Below are 20,740 nucleotides of genomic sequence, written 5' to 3' on the forward strand. Positions count from 1 at the left end.
GCACGTAAAAGACTCAATATGGAGGCCCACTGGCCTAAATATTGGGAAATAATTGAAAAAATTGGAGATAAATGGAGGTTACAGAGTATGGAAAAGTTAAAAAACAAGGTGCGAGATTGGTTGCATTATGCTCAAATTCAGGAAGTTTTTAAAGCAGACAAAAAAGTGGGTTTTCAGGAGGAAAAATCGAAACTAGAAACAGAGTTGCTTGAGCCAAAATCCAAGCTAATTTCGAGAATGTATAACTTGCTGCTTAAATGGAACACACAGGATGAGATTGTCAAATCCTCTATGATAAAGTGGGCACAGGATTTGGGGCATAACATTATGTTTGAAGACTGGGAAAGGTTATGGAACACCGGAATGAAATTCACGGCATGTACTGCCTTGAAGGAAAACATTATGAAAATGATATACCGGTGGTACATGACCCCAGTCAAGCTTGCAAAGATATATCACCTGTCTGACAATAAATGCTGGAAATGTAAGGAAGAGGAAGGGACATTTTTACACCTCTGGTGGACCTGCCCGAAAGTGAAGGCCTTCTGGGAAATGATACATAATGAACTAAAAAAGGTGCTGAGATTCACCTTACCTAAGAAACCGGAGGCCTTCCTTCTGGGCATGGTAGACCAGAGGATGGTCAAGAAAGATAGAATTTTCTTTATGTACGCTACTACAGCAGCGAGGATTCTGTTGGCAAAGCACTGGAAGACACAAAATCTACCCACATTGGAAGAATGGCAGACGCAGCTGATGGACTATATGGAGTTGGCTGAAATGACTGGCAGAATTCGAGACTCGGGAGAAGAAGAAACGGAGGAAGTTTGGAAAAATTTTAAGGGCTATTTGAAAAAGCATTATAAGTTGTATGAATGTTAAAAAATGCTCCTTTCTAGGAAGGTATAGCTTCAGTATCGGCAAATTTCTGAATTGATAAATAAGACACTATAAGACAGAAGTGAGGTAACGAAATATTTTTATTGTGTGGAAATTAAAAATTAATGCAATTGTATCGAAATGTTTACATCAGATAACACGATAAAATGGAAGATATATTGTTATGTACAAAACAAGTCAACAAATTGCTGAGGTTTTGGTTATACAGGGAATGCAGTGCTCGGGAGATGGGGGAAGTCCATTGGATTCATGGAAGTATGTATTTGAAAGTGGAAATTTGTTTATTAAAAACCTAATAAAATATTTATAAAAAAAAAATAATTATTTTCTGCCAAAACTCCAGAGTGGTACACTTACACCAAGAGCCAATTTTCCTTGTGTCCTGAAGACCTTTGTGCCTTGTTAGGATCTAGCAGCTCCCAAAGCTTTTGTCCCTCCTGAAGATTAACAGAAGGAGAATAAATGCTGTAAAATCCTTAAATGTACAGATGTGCTCAGTTTGCATAATTCAGATTCAAAAATCTGAGCACAATTAAATACAAAAGATTTTAGCACATCATATGCCCCTATCTAGAATATATGCAGGTTAGCTGTGAAAATCTCTCCTGTGGCCTCAGATTATTCTCAAGCTCACCATGTGTGATGATGATATCTCACACAGCACCTGCCTGCCTACTTCTTGACCCCGATGAGTGCATACCCTTTCATGGATATGATTCAGCGTTATGCCTCACAGCGCACTGTTCTTTGAAGTGCAGGCGCAGCTGCCATGCAAGCAGAAAGCGTTTCCCTCTGTTCTTGAGCCTATCTGGGGCAGCGGCAGCATCATGCTCACCTTCGAGCATATCACAGGAGCTTCTGTTCTCATGGGAACATTATGTTTCCATCAGTGCTATTAATGTACTTCAGTCTCTTATATGGCAACCCTGCTCTTTCTCCAAAGAGCTCAGAACGGCTTGCATAACATTCTCAAGCAGTCTCCTATGCATTCAGAAGGAAATATCCTGAACCCTTCCCCAATAAGCCCATAAGCATTTCCGTGAAAGAAATGTACATGTAGCCATGAGTAGCGAGGCTGACAGCCCTCTGGGTAACCACGTTTGCTAACTCTCTTTGTGTTAAGGACCAATTAAAAGAAGCAGAGGAAGTCTACCGGGCTGGAATAGAGAACTGTCCTGAGAGCTCCGATCTGCACAATAACTATGGGGTTTTCTTAGTAGACACAGGTAAGTACATACATACTGCACTGGGGTGATTAGATATATTCTGGTTGAACCAAGAGGGCAATTAGTTTAATCTGTGTAATTCGAAGTGCCCGAAAGCGAATATGCCCATTCTTGTTGCCATCTGTGAAAATGAACCAAAACGACTCAATTTGTCTTTAGTTAACTTTTGTATGTGTTGAAAAGTTCTTCCCATTTTTGGCAGTTTTGATACCTGCTGCAACCATGCCCGAATTACTTCAAAATTGTTCAGCAGCCTTTTGTTCCCCGGTCAGCTGCTGCTCCTTTTCTGCATTTTCCTTCTTTTCCCTCTTGCCCTCATCTGCCCTCACCTCCCGCTGATTAACTGCAGTGACCATTCCGGTTTTGTCTGTGATGTTGCAGTGTTACATGTGACTTGGTGATGTCACGGACATTTGTAAATGAACCCAAATGGTTCACCACAACCAGAGAGATTAAATGTCAGGGAGGGTAAATGAGGCCAAGCATAATGAAAGGAGAAGAATTGTAACAGTCCAATCCTACCCCCCCAACCTTTACAATGGTGTGTGTATTTGTGTTAGCATAGTCCCTCCCACCTGCAGAAAGATGCATAGCTGGTTATCAGGGCAGGTGTGCAGTGAGCACTAGACATTAAGGTCCTTAAAACCCTAGGTACCTGACAGTGTAAACCTGTGCATGTCTTTTAGAACAAAGCACCATTGAGTTCAAGAGGGCTTATGCCCAGCCAAGCAATCACATGCGCACTTTCCCGGGAGTAAGTTCCATTGAACTCAGTGGGGGCATATTTCTGATTGGCATGTATAGGATCACACTGCAAATGAATAAATTCATGAGTCAGCATCCACATCGGGTGGTCATTGGAAGTGCGCTTGGAAGGGTTTGCAATTAGCAGTCATGTCCAGCTGGCAACCTTCCTGGTACTTGCTTGTCTTTTCAAGCCAGCAGAGTGTTGTCCTGCTTTCTGTCTGGGCCACCAAAGGGTTGCCTGCCATATCCTGATGGTGATGCACTATGACCTCTTTGAAACCATGTATGCTTCGGCCACTTCCCAGGCTTTCCTGCTGCAGCTCAGTGGTGGCTCAGAATTGCGCATCAGCTCCTAGAGGAAGAGTACAGCTGCTACAGAAGAAAACCAGGCTTTGCAGTGGGCTTGTTTTGTCCAAACACAAATGCTGTGACTTGGAAAAGGAGGCACGTATGTTTTCTCAGCAAAGGACTCGTGGCAGAATGCAGAGTCTTTCAGATCCAGCTTCTGTAGCTTCAGTTCTCTTCTTGGCACAAACATAATAGAAGTAGTCACTGCAAATGGCACGTCATACATTGACTTGAATTTGAATAGTGGACCAAGAAAGTAAGCCACTGCTTTTGGCTCTCAGGTTGCCCATTCCAAAACAGACTTCAGACAATTGGCTGAGCTGTTGACAGGGAAGGTTACATAACTATCTGGGCTTCCAACTGCTGCAGCAAGCATTTCTCAGAGATAAAATAAGGGAGAAGGTGCATATTAACACTTCTGAAAGCCACAGCAGGAAAAGTAAATTTTGGTGATCCTGCTGCCTTTGTATTGTGGTGACAGGCACCCTGTGGTAGAAGAACAATCAAATCTTGTGTCCAGCCAGTTTCCCACCATCCAGAGAATATGCTAGTGATGGGGTAGCCAGAGGGAAAAGAAGTATGCCAGCTTTAACGCTGCTGTATTTCCCCACCCTCAAACCTATTCCTGGGTGGGTTTTGGGGGTAGGATTTGAGGAAATGGGAGAACTTTAGATCCAGCAGATCCAAAACCTCCCCAGATTCATCCTGGCACACATATACTTTGGAATAATACCGCCTTCTCTGTCTTCTACTCTTATTGTGTTAAATAAAATAAAAAATTCACCCATTCTGAAACCTAACCTCAATGAAATGAGCTGTCTTCTATTTTTTGCTAGACAGAAATGTAGTATAGATGTTTTCTATACATGTATTTTTAATATCCCTACTTTGTTGGGGTTCGTTCCATTCTCCTCCTCTTAGGCAGCTTATTGTAGCCTCAGAATAGCCCCTGGACACCAAGCAGTGCCAGAGTTGCTTTTCTGTGCTGGGAGAAACTCTTCCTCTTTGCCTTGATCTGCATTCTGCACGAGAGGGCAGGCACCTGCTCCTTAGGCTGCAAGTCTGTTCTCCTCTGCAAAGGTCTTGGATGAGGTCAGGGTAGAGAATCTCAGCGCTTTAAATTTAGAAAAATAAAAAGTAGTTTTCTGAAAAGCCCGCTGAATGCACAGCCTTGCCTCAGGAAGCCTGGATAGGTGATAAAAGGGGCCATTTTTATTCCTTTCACGGACTGTGATTATTAGCATCGTCTCCAAAGTCAGCGGCATAAGAAACACACGGACGGTTTGAGGAATATGTCTCTCACTCAATTTTGCCCTCATACTGTCATATATCTCCTTGCTCCCACGCTCCCCAAAGACGCTTTTGACAGCACATGGGGAAAGCACAGCAATTAAAAGTGCTGGGGATTGTGACAAATCTTTCTGTTGCCATCTGAGCTTTCCTGCCAGCGGAGGTGACTGAGAGGCCTGTCACTGTCAACCCCGACTCTTCCAAAACCGCAAGTTAAGGCATTGAGATAAAATGCTTACAATAATATGAAGCTTTAACTAGCTTAACTGTGGCTCAGCCAGGAACATTTTAATTTGCTTTCAGAAGCTGCTCAGGTTTAACTTGCTCCTTGAACTCCAAACACTTGGTAATTCTTTTGTACATTCCTCTTGTTACATGGATTCAGTATTCAGATGGATTGTATAAGAGATACTCTTGATGAGTCCACACTTAACTTTGCTCTGCATTTCTAGCCATTTCCCGGTCAGTGTCCAAGTGCTTGTGTTTGTTTTGGTTTGCCCCTTAGCTTTCCCCCAGGTAAGGCCACTCTTTAATGCAGAATCGGAACAAACAGCCTGACCCTACCTTGCAGGGTTCTTGTTGTGATTAAATGAGGGGGGATAACCATGTACTCCACTTTGACCTCCTTTGAGATAAAGGTGGAATATAAGCACAATGAATAAATAAAAATAAAATAAGTAAAGTCGAAGTAGCTTGCACCAGGCGTGCCATGGGCAACACTGGCCTCTGTCCCTCTTTCCTTCCCTCCCTCTTCTGATTCCCTCTCGTGTCTCTGCCTCCCAAAGGCTTGCACAACTGATTGTTCCAGCAGCCCTGGCTACAAGCTTCCCAGGCGAATGGTGCCTCTGGGGCTGGCCAGGGGGTGCTTCCAAAGCCCCTGTGGGACAATGTGAAGAAGCACCTCTCTCTGGGGAGGGGGTAGCTCAGAGACCGGGGGGGGGGCAGCGGCGGCTTCCCTGAGAAGTCCCAAGGAGAGGGGATAAGAGAGGAGGCTGAGGGAGCACTCCACAAGGGAGAGAGCTTGGAAAGGTGTGAGGGGCTGCTGGCTCTGCAGGCAAAGGGTGACATAATTGGGCTCCTCAGCCCCACAGGGGTGCCACAGAAAGAATGTAGTTGGTCAAGGGAGCTGTGGACTCAAAAAGGATAAAAACCTCCGGGCTAAGACATTTAGAGGTTTATAATCAAAACCAGAACCACAGTTCATATCCTGAAAGCTACAGAACACCAACACAGGTACAATAGACACAGACGGCATTTCTTCCTAGCACTCTTGCCAAGAGGCAAGACACTTCGTTCTGTAACCATTGCAGCTTCAGAGTGGTATTCAGTGCTACCCCTACTTAGAGTAGACCCATTGATGTTAATAAACATGACAAACTTAAGATAATTAATTTCAGTAGGTCTGCTCTCTACAGGACTAGCATTGAAGGTAAGCACAAAGGGGAGCCCAAGGTAAGAGTTCATTACAGTCGTCTAGATTGACCTGGGTAGCGCACTTGATTAGAGTGTAGTGCTGATAACGCCAAGGTTGAGATTTCATACCCATATGGGACAGCTGCATATTCTTGTGTAGCAGAGTGTTGGACTAGATCAGTGTTTCCCAAACTTGAGTCTCCAGTTGTTCTTAGACTACAACTCCCATCATCCCTAGCTAGCAGGACCAGCAGTCAGGTATGATGGTAGTTGTGGTCCAACAACAGCTGGAGACTCGAGTTTGGGAAACACTAGATTAGATGGTCCTTCGGGGGTCCCTTCCAACTTTACAATTCTGTGATTCTATTGCTGTGAGAGATGGGAGTTTGCCGTGAATAAAACAGCTGAAGGGTCTTGAATCACTGTAAATATGCTTTGGCCTTGAGGGCATGACTGAAAGTTTCAAATAAAGTGAAATTAACAAGAGGCGCCCCCCCCCTTTTATTTTACAATTCTTAAACATTGGTTATTTTTAACCTTGATGTATTTATTTGCATTTCACATGCAGATTATGTATGCATACTGCTGTGGAAGATGTTTCCATGTGACAGGCAGTAGATTCATGTACAAAATTTATCTTAAATAGCTGTTTGCTTCCCAAGGCTAGCAATCTGTCACTTTTCTGCAGGATGAAATTAACATCAACACATCGGTTGTGGGTTGTTGGCTTTTTTTTAAGCATAAGACACTGATGAATGATACTACTTAATCAGTTTACACACAGCTTGAGCGCTCTCTTGCTCTCTTCTTCTCTGCTGTAATGGATTTCTCCAAAATTTCATCTGTCACGTCTGTCCATGAAAAATACAGTCAAGCAGCTCCACCCTGTGGAGATGCATAAATACAGTCTTAGGTTTTGCCACGAAAGGACACTTTAGACCAAACTAATCTATTTATTGATAGAAGGAATAAAATACCTGTAACTGTGCTGTTTTGTTTTTTCCTGTTTAATGTTAGTGTCTTTAAAAAAATGTTAGTGTCTTTAAGAAAAAAAAGCTTTTCTTGCAAGCTTCTTTTAGCATCGTTAGAGGAGCAGGTTATACTTTTATTTACATCATAAATAAAGACCACCTCTGCCAAGTGCAGATGGTAACCTTGAGCAAGCAATCTCCACCCCCACTAACTTCCATGAACAATGCATTCCCCCCCCCCACATTAGCCCTATGGGGTCAGTTAGGCTGGCCTGTGTGGTGTAGCGATTAGGGATGCTGCACTTAAGTCTCATGTACAAATCCCCACTCTTCTATGACAGCTCTTCTCTTTTCATGGAGGAGAGGGCTATCAGTGGCTACTAACCATGAAGGCTATGGCCTACCTCCACGGTTGGGGGCAGCAGTGCTTCCGAATACCAGTTGCTGGAAGCCACAGGAGGGGAGAGGGCTCTTCTGCTCATGTTCTGTTGGCTGGTTTCCCATGGGCATCTGGTTGGCCACTTGAGAATGGGCTGCTGGGCTATTGGCCTTCTCCAGCAGGCTTTTCTGAAGGTTCTTAAGTTGGGTAACCTTGGACTAATCAGCATCTCTCCGCCTAACCTCTCACATAGTTGTTGTGAGGATAAATATGTTTGTGTGTATTTGGAGAATCTTTGTATATGAATACTCTTTGGGTTTGATCAGTCAACCAGCTACAAATCCACCTAACAGTTACCTCGTTCAACCCGCATTTTACCAGCTTCCTCATGGGGGACTTTGTCAAATGCCTTACTGAAATCAGGATACACTATGCCCATAGCAATTCCCTGATCCACCAAGTTTGTAATTCCATCAAAAAAAGAAATCAGATTGGTCTGGCGTGATTTATTTTTGAGAAACCCATGCTGGATCTTAGTAATCACAGCATCCTTTTCTAAATGCTCTCAGACCAACTGTTGAATTATCTGTTCTAGGACTTTCCCTAGTATTGATGTCAAGCTCACTGGTCGGTAGTTGTCTGGGTCTTCCTTTTTCATCTTTTTGAAGATGGAGACAACATTTGCCCACCTCCAGTCTGTAGCAACCTTGCCTGTTCTCCAAGAATTCTCAAAGATAATATACAAAGGCTGTGAAATTACACCCGGAAGCTCCTATAGTACCCTTGGATGCAGCTCATCAGGCCCTGGAGATTTGAATTCATTTAAAGTAGCTAGATGTTCCCTTACTACCTCTTTTCCTATCTTGGGCTTCAGCTCTCTCCTTACATCATTTATTCTGTTATCACCAGGCTGGGCATCACTTTCCTTTTGGGTGAAGACAGAGGCGAAGTAGGTGTTGAGTAGTTCCGCCTTTTCTCTGTCACCCAATAGCATTTCTCCATGTTCTCCACGCAGCTCTTCAGCTCCCTGCCCAGTGTCTCATAGTCCCTTGCTATGTGTTGAAGGCTATGTGTGGCATCCTGGTTGCCTTGTAGGAAAGCTGGGTTTAAAACGTTCTACAAATAATGCAAGAGATGCAGGTGACCTAGGGTTGAAGAACACAGTTTTTCAGACTCTTCTTGAAGGTGTGGTTGGTTTTCATATGCATTCCCAAATATATGAGCACGAACAGAATCCATAATAGCTTTGCAAGATATGTAAAGAGAAGCCGTAACCAAACCCTCTTTATTTCCTAGGATCTCCAGAGACTGCAGTTTCCCACTACCAGAAGGCCATTCAGCTTAGCCCCAGTCATCATGTGGCCATGGTGAACCTCGGCAGGCTGTACCGCTCCTTGGGGCAGAACAAAGATGCTGAAACTTGGTACAAACGGTAAGGCAAGGCAGGATGGGGATGTGTGTGCCACTTTATAGTGTCAAATTCCTTTTTGGGGGCTCAAGGCATCTATTTGTAAGAAATCCCAGATATGTACAAAGGAAAATGTAAATGCCAATTTTCTGAACAAATGATGTAAGTAATAACTTCATAATGCACTTTTCTCATGCCATTTATTGCAACTGTAGTAGTTTGGGTTATTTCCTGAAATGCAGAATAATGTAGTTGTTGCCATGGAAGTAAAGCCACAAGAAAGGCATCAATAGGCGAGGGGAGTAGCGATCATGATGATAGAAGGCAGCATCCTATATAACTGCTTGTGTATTTGTTTTGCTATTTGCTTCCTTGTTTCCACTGCTCCCCTCTTTTTCGTTGCCAACATTTAGGGCACTGAAAGTAGCACGGAAGGCTGAAATCTTGTCTCCTCTTGGAGCTCTGTATTATAACACAGGGAGATATGAAGACGCCTTAAAGGTGTACAGGGAAGCTGCAGCACTTCAACCATCCAACAAGGAGACTCGGCTGGCTCTGGTGAGTGTGTGTGTGTGTGTGTGTGTGTGGCAGAGGAGGGGGAGTTATATCATACTGACCATTGGAACCATAGCAAGGGCAACTGTCCTTCCATGTCAAAGGAGCAGTTCCTCTACTCCTGACTCTGTGAAGGTCAGTGGATTTCAGCTTTGCAGTTGCTTCCACTTGCAGTTACTGTAGGTCTGGGAGAGGAAGTGGAGTGTTTAGATGTACCACCAAACCATGGTTTTGAATTATGAGAATGAGCCATCCCCAAGCCTTGGGTTTGTACACTCCCACTTTTCTTCTGGCACGACTATGAAGAAGAGTTTGAAGACTCCTACTTCTGTTTTCAGTTAAGCACAGCTTGCTGTGTTGTTCGAACCCCACAGACAGTGGCTAATAGTCACTATGGTTTGTTGAAACAAAGCAACTTCAGACTATAGCTTAATAAGTTGGCTTGTTTCAACAAACCATAGTTAAAATTAACCACAACTTATGGTTTGGATGTAATATTAAACTGTGGTCATTCTAACAAAAATGCAAGCTTCTAATTTCTTCCTTCCAGCCATGCTGGAAGAGGAACAGGGAAGGCTTATATGAGTCCAGGCTTCCCAAAGCTGATGTTGAGAAGTGATCTGACTACAATTATCAATGCCCTGGCAGCAGCTAGTTAGACAACTGTAATGCTGGTACTTAGAGATCTTGACTGGCTGCCAGTTTACTCCTGGGCTCAATTCAAAGTGCTGGTATTAGCCTTTTAAAGTTCTAAATGGGCTAAGACCAGAGCATTTGAAAAATGGCCTGCTCCCATATAAACCAGCCAGGGGTTCAGATTATTATCATCCAGCTCTGGTGCCCTCCCCTTGAGTTGAGGTGTGTGGCTTCCTCCATGGTAACATCTTATCCAGTGAGGTTCCAGTGTTGCAGTGCTCACTCACTGGAAAGTCACCCCCCTTTTTAAAAAAAGATTTTTAAAAATTAAAGTAAACATTTATTCAAAAGTTGCAATGCAGCTTTGTCCGCTGCCATAATACCACAAAATGATCACTCCACTCCTCAATCCCACATCACTGTCACGTTGGCTTGCCAAATATCCTCAGTAGGAACCCAGCTACTAATCTGGTTGGCTGGACATTTTGAATATATATATCCCCTCCACAGACACCCCTCTGTGGTGATGAGAGCATTAAAATATCCTGTTCTTCTTCAGTAAAAGAGAAAAAGGGAGACCGATCATGTCAGAGGTATCGTTTTGGGAGATGCTTTTGATTAGTTGCCATCGGTATGTGAGGCGTTCTGATAGAATTGCAAAATCATCCTATAAACTCCTGTGATGACACAGAATGCTTGTAAATACCGTATGTGGTCCTCTAATCTTTTAGGGTTTGTTTGTTTTGGGTTTTTTTGTAGGCTCAAGTTTTAGCAATGATGGGGCAAACCAAGGAAGCAGAACAAATGACCAATCATATTGTGACTGAGGAGGCAGAATGCCTGGAGTGCTACCGCCTTTTGTCAGCCATCTACAGCAAGCAAGAGAACTACAACAAGGTAGGAATGCTTCCAGTCAAAGCACTTGATTAGGAGATCAGTCTTTGCCCACCCATCAGGTGGAGTTAGTCCTAAAATGATGCATAGCAATAACCCTTAAGCCAACCCAGACATCATGTGGCTTTGTGCATGTATTGTCACTGAGTGTTAAGATCTCAGCTTGGGTCTAAGAACCGTTTGCAGAAGAAAGCTGCTGGAATGAGATTTTCCCTTCCCCTACTTCCTTCAGCAATCTCAAGAAGCTCTCCAGATATTCAGGAGACCATCCTCAACTCTGCCTAGTAACTCTGCCTAGTTTGATGTAATTCCACCCTCTCCCATCAACCGCCAATCTTACCCAGTAGGGTTCCCTGATTCTCAGAAGAGACTTTTCTGGAGAAGTAGAGGAGAGACTCCATTTTCCAACTTCCTTCAGCAAGTGGTACTGAGGATCCAACTGCTGGTGAAATGTTAGTTTTCTTGCCAGAAATAAATGGCAAAAAGTAGCGACACAAATTGTCTGATCAGTAGTGCAGCAAAGGGAAGGGTTGTATGTCCAATAATAAAAATATTGGTGCTTTCAGAATGAAGTAGGGATGTTTTCCTCAGTGTTAAAAGGGGACAGGAACATCAAGGTACAGACTATTGACAAAATATTAAGAAGTCTGCAAAAGCATTTTCACCCATGTTCACCTCTGACTTTGGATCTGTTCCATACATTATGGAGGAGCAAAACCAAGTTTGTGACTGGCTGGACACTTGTCAGAAAACCACAGCCAGTTCTGGTTCTCTGATGAGAATACCTTTATGATACAAATGGGTCTCATTCATACATTACATGTGTTTATGTGTACACCTAAAAACATGCGTGAATCAACACCAAGATATTATAGGAGTTCTGCTCAAATGACCCATATTTATCATTGTTTGTGTGTTTGTTCAGGCGCTTGAAGCCATAGACAAAGCTCTACAGCTGAAACCAAAGGACCCCAAAGTCATATCAGAACTCTTTTTCACTAAAGGAAACCAGCTAAGAGAACAAAATCACCTGGACAAAGCTTTTGAGGTAAGTATAATAATAATAATTAAAAAGCACATGGCTGTCTTAACTCACCAGCCACCTGTTTCATTTAATGTAGCACACAGATCTTCAGATTGGTCGGCATACATTCAAGTGGGCCCCCACACAGCTGAGGATGATGAGGCAAATGGGGTGCCCCATGAAGAAGGCACTTTAGGAATCCTGTATCCCTGCTCCCCCAGTTGGGTGCCCTGAAACTGCTGCTCGATTTATGTGGCAAAGGGGTGAAGCCAGAGATGCAGGCAGACATCCTGTATATCTGGTCTGTTTAAGATTCAGCACGGTGTGTCCTCGTTCCTATGATCAAGCACGTGTTTTATTACCCAGTCTTCTGGAGGAATGTTGCTGACACTCCTTTCTGAAATCTCTATGATTCATAATGCTCTCCTCCAATTCAGTGCAAGCATTATAACCTCCCGAGGTTCTAGTTTGCAATCTGTGCCCCTGCCTCCCCACCCCCCGTTCTCCCAAGAAATAGCTTTTCAGAGCCTTAACAGAATGGTACCATCCTATTGTAAGCACCTAAGACTGTGAAGCAGTTTTTGAAATCACTTGTAGCTCTGAGGAGATTTCAGGCATGTTAGTGACGTTCCTTTACTCTCTTGAGATTTCCACACTGTGGGCAGGATTGTTCCAACATTTGGACTTTGTTATGTTTTTCATGTTAATTTAGAGCTATAAAGTTGCTGTAGACTTCAACCCGGAACAAGCACAAGCCTGGATGAACATGGGGGGGATAGAGCATATCAAGGTAAGAAGATTCGCAAGCTCTGCCAATGGATGTGGTCCTTTGCTGAGGAACAAAGAAGGGCAGAAAGTGATTCAGAGATAACTAGGCAGGGTTAAGATAGGAGTCGGAGGTCCATCAAATCACTCATTTTGGCATATATATTAGAATATTCTATTCAGAGTGTACTTTGATGGTGTAAGGCTCAGAAGAGGTTGAGTAAAAAGGTAAAGGGACCCCTGACCATTAGGTCCAGTCGTGACCGACTCTGGGGTTGCGGCGCTCATCTCGCTTTATTGGCCGAGGGAGCCGGTGTACAGCTTCCAGGTCATGTGGCCAGCATGATGAAGCCGCTTCTGGCAAACCAGAGCAGCGCATGGAAATTCCGTTTACCTTCCTGCCAGAGCGGTACCTATTTATCTGCTTGCACTTTGATGTGCTTTCGAACTGCTAGGTTGGCAGGAGCTGGGACAGAGCAACGGGAGCTCACCCCGTCACGGGGATTCGAACCGGCGACCTTCTGATCGGCAAGCCCTAGGCTCTGTGGTTTAACCCACAGCACCACCCACGTCCCCTAGGGTTTGAGTAAGTCCCTGCAAATAGGATGTGGTGTGGAGGGGGGCAAGCCAGCAGTGGGGGACATACCCCTATTCCAAACTCCTTTCAGTTTGGTCACAGGACCTAGAAACTCAACAGAAGTTAACCTGGCAAAAACGTGTTAAGCTGAACTATTTTAGCGGCTTGTATTCCATCTGCCAGGCTCAGTCTGGCTTAGTTGACAGTAGCCCTGCTCCAGAAAGGAGTTTGGAATTGGGGGAAATTACACTTGCATAATTTACCCCAGCGTAAATTACACTGGCTTTCTATAGCGCAGATTCCTCTGCCCAACAACCACCTGAGACATAGGTCTGTGTAGTTCCTACTTTGTCAATCTGAACCAGGGACAAAGTTTGGTGTCTTGGCCACTAGGCTACATTCCTTCACTATTGCACAATTCCATGCTGGTTGTATCAGCACATTTGTAGCTATTGGCGTGTGAGACTAGGACAGGGCTGTTAGGAATGGCATTTCAGCAACAGGAGCTTTGCAACGGGTGCTATGATTTCCTCCTTCCCCCTTTCCTTCTGCAGGGCAACTACATCATGGCACGTGGCTATTATAAGAAAGCTTTGCAGCTGGTTCCAAACAGCAAGCTTCTGAAAGAGAACTTGGCTAAACTGGACCGCTTGGAGAAACGGCTGCAGGAAGTTCAAGAGAGGGGATAAAAATGGGGGACAGCCAGTGGAGTGCAACGTCTCCTGGAGATGAGCAGAAATTGTGGAAGCCCCGAAGCCCACACAAGACAGAAGTGAACTGAAAGGACCTAGCAGGGAGGCAGTGGTGACCCGGACTAAGAAGGGTGCACATGGGAATCATACTGGAGTCGCCAGAAAGCTATGGGGAGTCCTGCTTCTTCTCTCTGGATGAGCCGAAGGATGGGCGAAAAGCTCATCGTAATCCAGAATTATATTTGGGTTTGCCTCATGCTACTTTCCATTAGTGCTGACAGTAGGAAATGCTTATATAACGTCCATGTCTCTCACTTGTTAAAAATCATCATCATCATCATGAAGCACTGGGATGATTATGAGAAGTGAAACAGTGGCCTGATTCAGCAAGGAACGGAGGAGGCAGCCCCCACCATTCAGTCTTGATATAAAGAATATTTTACCATAGAGGCCTACCAAAGCCAGGCACCTGATTGGCCAAGAAGATAGTGGGCAGCAGCCAAAGAGGTAAAGAAATAGCAGCCCCCTTCTAGGCCCCAATAGGGATTTTGGTTGCATTTCCCGGAAAGCAATTCTCCATCACCCAAAGAGGAGGTGGGTGCAACTAGCTCTCAGCTGAATATTTCGATCATGAGGGCAGTTGAAGAAGTCACTCATATGAAAAATCTTTTTCATTGCAGTTTGTACTGAAGGTCTCACACAGTGTTAGAAGTTTAGTAGCTCTGCTTTTCTTCGATCCGAATAACAGGGTGGTTGCTGCTTTTGTAGAGAATGAAAGTGCCAGATGGGAGAAAGGAGAGAAACAACTCTGGAAAAACCCCGTCATATGGCTTATTCCCATATCAATGATATTAGGGTCCCAAGTTGCTCTTGAACCCATGCACACTGGGTGTCCCCCCCCCCCAATCATAGACCCTTGTTTTGCCTCAGAGACTGACCTCAGGAGCTCTCCTGAGTTTTCAGGACAGCTTGTAAGGTAGTGGCACAATAGGTTGTTGGGAGCATATGGGAAGCTGCCTTATACTGAGTCGGCCCAGTATTGTCTACACTGACAGGTAGCAGCTCTCCATGGTTCAGACGGGGACATTCCCAGTCCTACCTGGAGATGGTGAGGGTTGAACCTGTCTGTGTGCAAAGCCAATGAACTGAACTTCCTCCAAAGGAGGAAGGAAGGCCTTAGAAGGTCCACTAGGCACACACCAGTGGCTCTTTGGATCTCAGCTGAAGACCGAGAGGATGGGATCATTTTCCAGTGGTCTTTGGACTTGATTTGTGCACGAGGCACAGGGGAGGGAGTGAAGAAAGGGATTTTGAGGCCTATTCTGCCCACCTCCATATGGAGATTCTCTTTCTCCCGCTGAATAAAAAATGAGATAAAAGATAAATATGGTAGAGAAAAAGGAAGCTCACAGGGATTGGGTGTTTATTTTTGAGCGTTATTTATTTAACTTTTCTCTGCAGCATAAGTGATATCTTTCACTACTGGGAATGTAGCTAAACTTGTGGATGTTGCTCTTATTTTTATGAAGCCAGAGAAGGTAGCAACCACAGAGGGGGAATGTATGTGAATAGTTGTTAATATTTCTAGCCTATAAAGGGTGGCTGACATGGTGCTCTCCAGATTTTGCTGGACTGCAGCTCCCGTTGGGCCCACCCAGTATGGCCATTGGTTGGAGATGACAGGATTTGTAGCCCAACAGCGTCTGAAGGGCACCACATTGGTGACCCCCCCTTCAGAACATATTTCAGATGCCTCAGAGCTCTAAAGATTCTTGTCTTCTCGATCCTTGTTTGCTCCTTTGATTGAATAAAGTTAAATCCTACTAAAACGAGGATTCCACATGCTGGATAAAGAGCTCAGACGTCGTGTGCATTGACGGGGTTCATGACGTCAAGTGAAGAGGCCCTCTGTCAGCAAGACCTCTGCTATGCGAACAAGTCTGCAGCCAAGAAACAGGCTTTACTAAAACACAAAGCGCTGTAGTCCAACTTGTTCCTACCTCTTGCTAGACATTGGCCTCAATGAGGATTGTGTCTGTTTTGTTTTGGAGTTTCTGTCAAACAAATACTGATGACGGTTTACCAGTTAATAATTTAATCGTGATATGCATGTAACTACTTTCTGCGCCCCTTGTTTGGTAATTTACCACACTTTAAGGAATCTGGAGAATGGCAGGTGCTCATCATTTGGCGGGACAATACCTTCCCCCCACATATGCACTATTTGGTGGCTGCTGGTTTCCAGTACTTAAATCACTGTTGTCTGCAAAAGGGCAGCTTGGGAAACTTGGGCAGAAATTGTTAAATGCCTCAAGGCATTCTAGAGTGGCAAAGGAAGTGGACCTCAATATCTTTATTGGAAAAAATATAATTACTCTGAGTGGCCTTAATAATAAGATAGTGTGCCCCAGTGGGTTGAGAGTTTGGAGCCCTGGGTTCAAGTCCCACTTCTGCTATGGACTTGGGCAGGTCATTGTGTGTTAGCTCCCATTCCCCATCTGTGAAATGTGTATAGTGCTTACTTATTACATGTGGTTGTTGTGACGGCAAATGCAGCACGCCACTTCACAAGTTAAGAATGCTGAAAAGAGTAGATATGATGGAGATGCAGAATTAGGTTTAAAGATTTACTGGTAAATGTCCCTCTGCTTGCTTAAATTCTTTGTACCACCCTGAGCTTTCAGGGTGGGGCAAAAATCTAGAGGGGTTTAGGGGTGGGAATAGTTTTCCAGCAGTTAATTTTTGGCCTCAAGGCAGCTGAAGTTGGTTAACTTATGACTAAGGTCCATTTTATCACCTGCATTTCTTTTAGCATGCCTTTAAATGTTGTTGTTCTTGGCAAAGTGAGTAAGCCCAATGATTATAGATACTCCCAGTAAAACTATTGTGGGAAACACGATACAATCCAGCATGAAGTTCTGTTGAACAAACCCTGTTGAAATAAACAACTCATTGGTAGATTGTGCACCTAGGATCTGATCCAACTTGTGTTGGACAGATTTCACATACATCCGCATGAACTTTACTCCCATTGCTGCGATGCCTGGGGGAGACAGGAATACAATTTTTAAATGTGCTTGTATCAGTCATTTAAATTGATTGACAGCCATGGAGAAATATGGATTTACAATCACCTTTCAACCTTCCTGGGGTTTGTTTTTTTATCACCTGTGAACTGATGCATTCTAGTTGACATGCATTTTTAATCCTCCGCCTACCTTTTTCTGTCTCTCTCGAATTAAACACAGTTGGGATGTGTTTTTCACATTCTCATCTCTCCTCCCTGCACCAAAAGCGCGGGAGAAGCGTTGTCAGTTTCATCCATAAATATTTATTGCACTACCCCCACCTGTGAGAAATTGATACTGGGGTGGGGGGTGGGGAATGCTTATCAATCTCATGAATGCATATTTTCTTCACTGTCCCTGCCCTCTCTGCTTTCCAGTGAAACTGACATAATTGTGGACTTATTTTTCTCTAATGTCGGCCCTTTCCCCTGAAGAGAGGGGAAGTTTCTGATTTTCCTGTAGGAAAGCATATACAGTGGTACCTCGGATTAATTTGTTCTGAGGGTCCGTTCTTAACCTGAAAATGTTCTTAACCTGAAGCACCACTTTAGCTATTGGGGCCTCCTGCTTCCGCCGCGCTGCCAGAGCACAATTTCTGTTCTTATCCTGAAGCAAAGTTCTTAACCTGAAGCACTATTTCTGGGTTAACAGAGTCTGTAACCTGAAGTGTATGTAACCTGAAGCGTATGTAACCCGAGGTACCACTGTACATACATGCAGCACACACTAATTACTTCAATAAGGGAGAAGGAAAGAAAAACTGACAAGGCAACTTTACAGTTTCACTGGAGAATGGGTGGTAGAAAGTATGGTAAAAAAAGAAAGTGGTATATGGAAAACGACAAGAATTTGTGTATGATGATATCCCAATCTAGTTGCAGGGCAATCTACATAGATTTGCAACTAGAGTAGCTGGTCGGGGAAGGGTTGCGGTGACATTTAAAAACCAGCGGAGCATAACTTTTGAAAGGTAAGATTTGCATTAGCTGGAGTGAGAGAAAACTCCAGAGTGAAAATTAAAATCTCTTTCCCCACTGATAATTAAAATGCACTTGTGATTTTGGTATAAGGTGTGACTACAGCCCACTGAAAACACGGAACAAGTTGTGCCTAACTTATGATTTGCTCACTGCAGCTGGATCAGGACTGTAGTCTTTGGAGACCTACAGTGCCACAAATGTATATTTCATTTTCAAGCATCCATACGCTACAGTGCAATCCTATACATTTCTTCTCTGTAGTCTCACTGAGCAGACCCAGGTGAGTGAGTATGGCATTGCAGCCTTCATAGCTTTCCCTGTAAGCCAATACTTCTTGATAATACTTAGAAACCTAATTGTAACATATCTGAGGACTGAAAGACAAGATGACATTAGATTTGTAAAACATGATAAGCAGTGCTTTTTTCCCTGGGGGGGACGCATACCCCTAAACATTTTGTGAATCTTCGTACTTTTGTCCATTTACTGTATTTATTTCACCCCGATTTGAACTATAAAATGCCGATTTTCTTGAGTCAAAATGAGAGTACCCCTAAACATTTTTTAAAGAAAAAAAAAGCACTGAATATAAGTATCATTATTTATCATTCTACATATCAGCTGCATAGATCCAGAATGCACACATTGTGTTTATTTTTGTAACTTAAGGAAAACACATTATTTTTTTAAGGAATGGCGTCCTGAAAATCTGTCTCCTCGATCTGAGATAATGCAAGATTTTTTTGTTTTTGTTTTGCTAGTATAATGATAATGGTTAAGCAAAGCTTTCCTGTCTTAGTATGATTACCACATGTTAATTCATCCAGTTACCTCTGCCAGGTGTTGACACTGGGGACTGAGGGTTGTATTCGGTTACACAATAGTGCAAGTGGAACGACTTCCGCTTGTACAATGCTACTTCCTCCTTTCCCTGGCACCCTCTCCCAAGTATGCTCTGGGGGTTACCCCACCCCTCCAGAGTAGATTTGGGGAATGGCACAGGGTGTGCACAGAGAAGGAGAGGAAGGAAGGTTCCGTAAGTGCTATCATTCAACTCACACAATTATTGAGTTTAATATCACCCTGAATCTCAAAGGGAGGCAGAGAGGGCTGATAAAGGGAAGGCTTTAGATTTGGTCAAATTTGTATATTTAATCAGAAACCATCCAAAATTCATTGTGGCTGCAGAAAAGATAGCAGTCCCTCTGTACATTAGACCTGAAATAGTATTAAAGGATTGTAGTCCATGAACTTTTACTGAGAGGTAGATGCATTGAAATCATGGTTATTACTAGCTTAGCCCCGTTAATTTCAGTGGATCTACTCTAGAGTAACAATTGAATACAACCCAAGGATGTCCATCAGAGCCGTCATATGAGTTAGTCTTGACTAAAAGGCATCCATGTCACAATCTTTTCCTATCAGCCTTTCTGTCTTCACTTTTACATGTTTTGGCTTGCAAGTCTGATGGTGAAAATTACTTTTAATCCAGCTTGCTCACAGCTGCTTTTCCCAGGGGTTAAAACCACCCCCTCCTAAAACAAAGCAAGCCACTTTCAAGCCATGCACATTCCTCAATATGTTAAGATTTTGCAGTCAATAAGCAGAAGTGGATGCTGTCTTCTTCCATGCCCCCCAACCCAGAATAAACTTCCTTTTGCATCTACTACCCAGCCACAATTATGGGATGGATAGACCACTCACTCTCAGTTTAACCTACCTCTCAGGGTTATTGTTAGGATAAAATCGGGAGGAGGATAAAATCGGGAGAACTATGTATGCCACCTCGAGCTCCTTGGAGGAAGGCGGGATATAAATGCAATATATATAAAATAGTCAATGCAGTTGACATGTTTTGGAAATGCAGCTGGGATCAGACAAGTTGTTGTATTTCTGGAGAAAAGAGATGAACACTCTTTAGGATTATACTTCTTGTTCTGCTGCACCTCTCCTGCAGTAACATGAGGCTTAAAACCTCATGCTGACCAATGCAGCAATTCATTTAATTGTGTATTGTCTCCCAGTGCCATGACTGCAGTTTTACCAAACTCTATATACACAAGAGAATCACGTGTGTTATTTTTTTAATAACAGGAATGGTTCCATTGATGGTCTGATTCTGGCCCCTTTGCTAGGTGAATCAGGAGAGTCTTGTTGAAAGGCTCACTTTTAAATAAGGATTCATATTTGTCTAATTACATTACAATGGATTTCTCTCCCACTTCTGCTGAACTAATAGAGCAGGTTAATTGGTAATAAAATTGATCTTGTTCTCATAGATATAAGGCAGCTCTTCCCCTCTCTTTTTCCCCATCATAGCTCACCGATGTAATGCAGCTATAAATACTCTGGCTCCTTTCCTGCTAGTGCCATATACTTAGCCTGCACAGCATGTATTATGGACACCTTTTCTGCATTACAGATAATAATAATGTTGCTTGGCAGCTTTCTTCTTATATTGCTTAAGTACTGTTTTCAAAGCAGACCTGTACAGACAGACGCTGGCCAAATCCAAAAGGAAGAGATGGCTCTGAGGGAATAGGATAAAATTTCAGGGTATGGAGATTATATATATTTCAATATCATATCAAGTGGCAAGTCACTGAAAAGGGAGCTCCTGCTTCCCTATGTCACTGTGAAGGCTAGGATTATATTTTATTTAAAAAGGAAAGCAAGCTATTGAGGGGGAAATTCTATTGCTCCAGTCTACAAATAGCATACACACAGGTCCTGCTATCTGAATGCAATGTGCTCTCAGGAAAACATTTGTTAGCTGAGCATTTGCATAACGAGTTGACAATTTCCATTGATTCCCATGGGGAAATTTCTAATGTGTTCCCAACCATGGAATTATGATCATAAAATGA

The 20,740-nt window shown here is 43.4% G+C and overlaps 1 protein-coding gene across 1 annotated transcript in view; it reads left to right on the forward strand.

Moving 5' to 3' along the window:
• Positions 1–16,729, forward strand: part of TMTC1 (transmembrane O-mannosyltransferase targeting cadherins 1) — a 145,079-nt gene extending 128,350 nt beyond the window's left edge. The window contains exons 14-20 of the mRNA XM_081926883.1: positions 2,024–2,126; positions 8,571–8,706; positions 9,096–9,240; positions 10,633–10,770; positions 11,693–11,815; positions 12,504–12,581; positions 13,688–16,729. Of these exons, the coding sequence (XP_081783009.1) occupies positions 2,024–2,126; positions 8,571–8,706; positions 9,096–9,240; positions 10,633–10,770; positions 11,693–11,815; positions 12,504–12,581; positions 13,688–13,822 (858 nt within the window). The 3' untranslated portion in view covers positions 13,823–16,729. The remainder of the gene's footprint in view (positions 1–2,023; positions 2,127–8,570; positions 8,707–9,095; positions 9,241–10,632; positions 10,771–11,692; positions 11,816–12,503; positions 12,582–13,687) is intronic.
• Positions 16,730–20,740: the final 4,011 nt, after the last annotated feature.

This window comes from Podarcis melisellensis (genome assembly GCF_964234715.1).
Source record: "Podarcis melisellensis genome assembly, chromosome: 10".
NCBI classification, from domain to species: Eukaryota; Metazoa; Chordata; class Lepidosauria; order Squamata; family Lacertidae; genus Podarcis; species Podarcis melisellensis.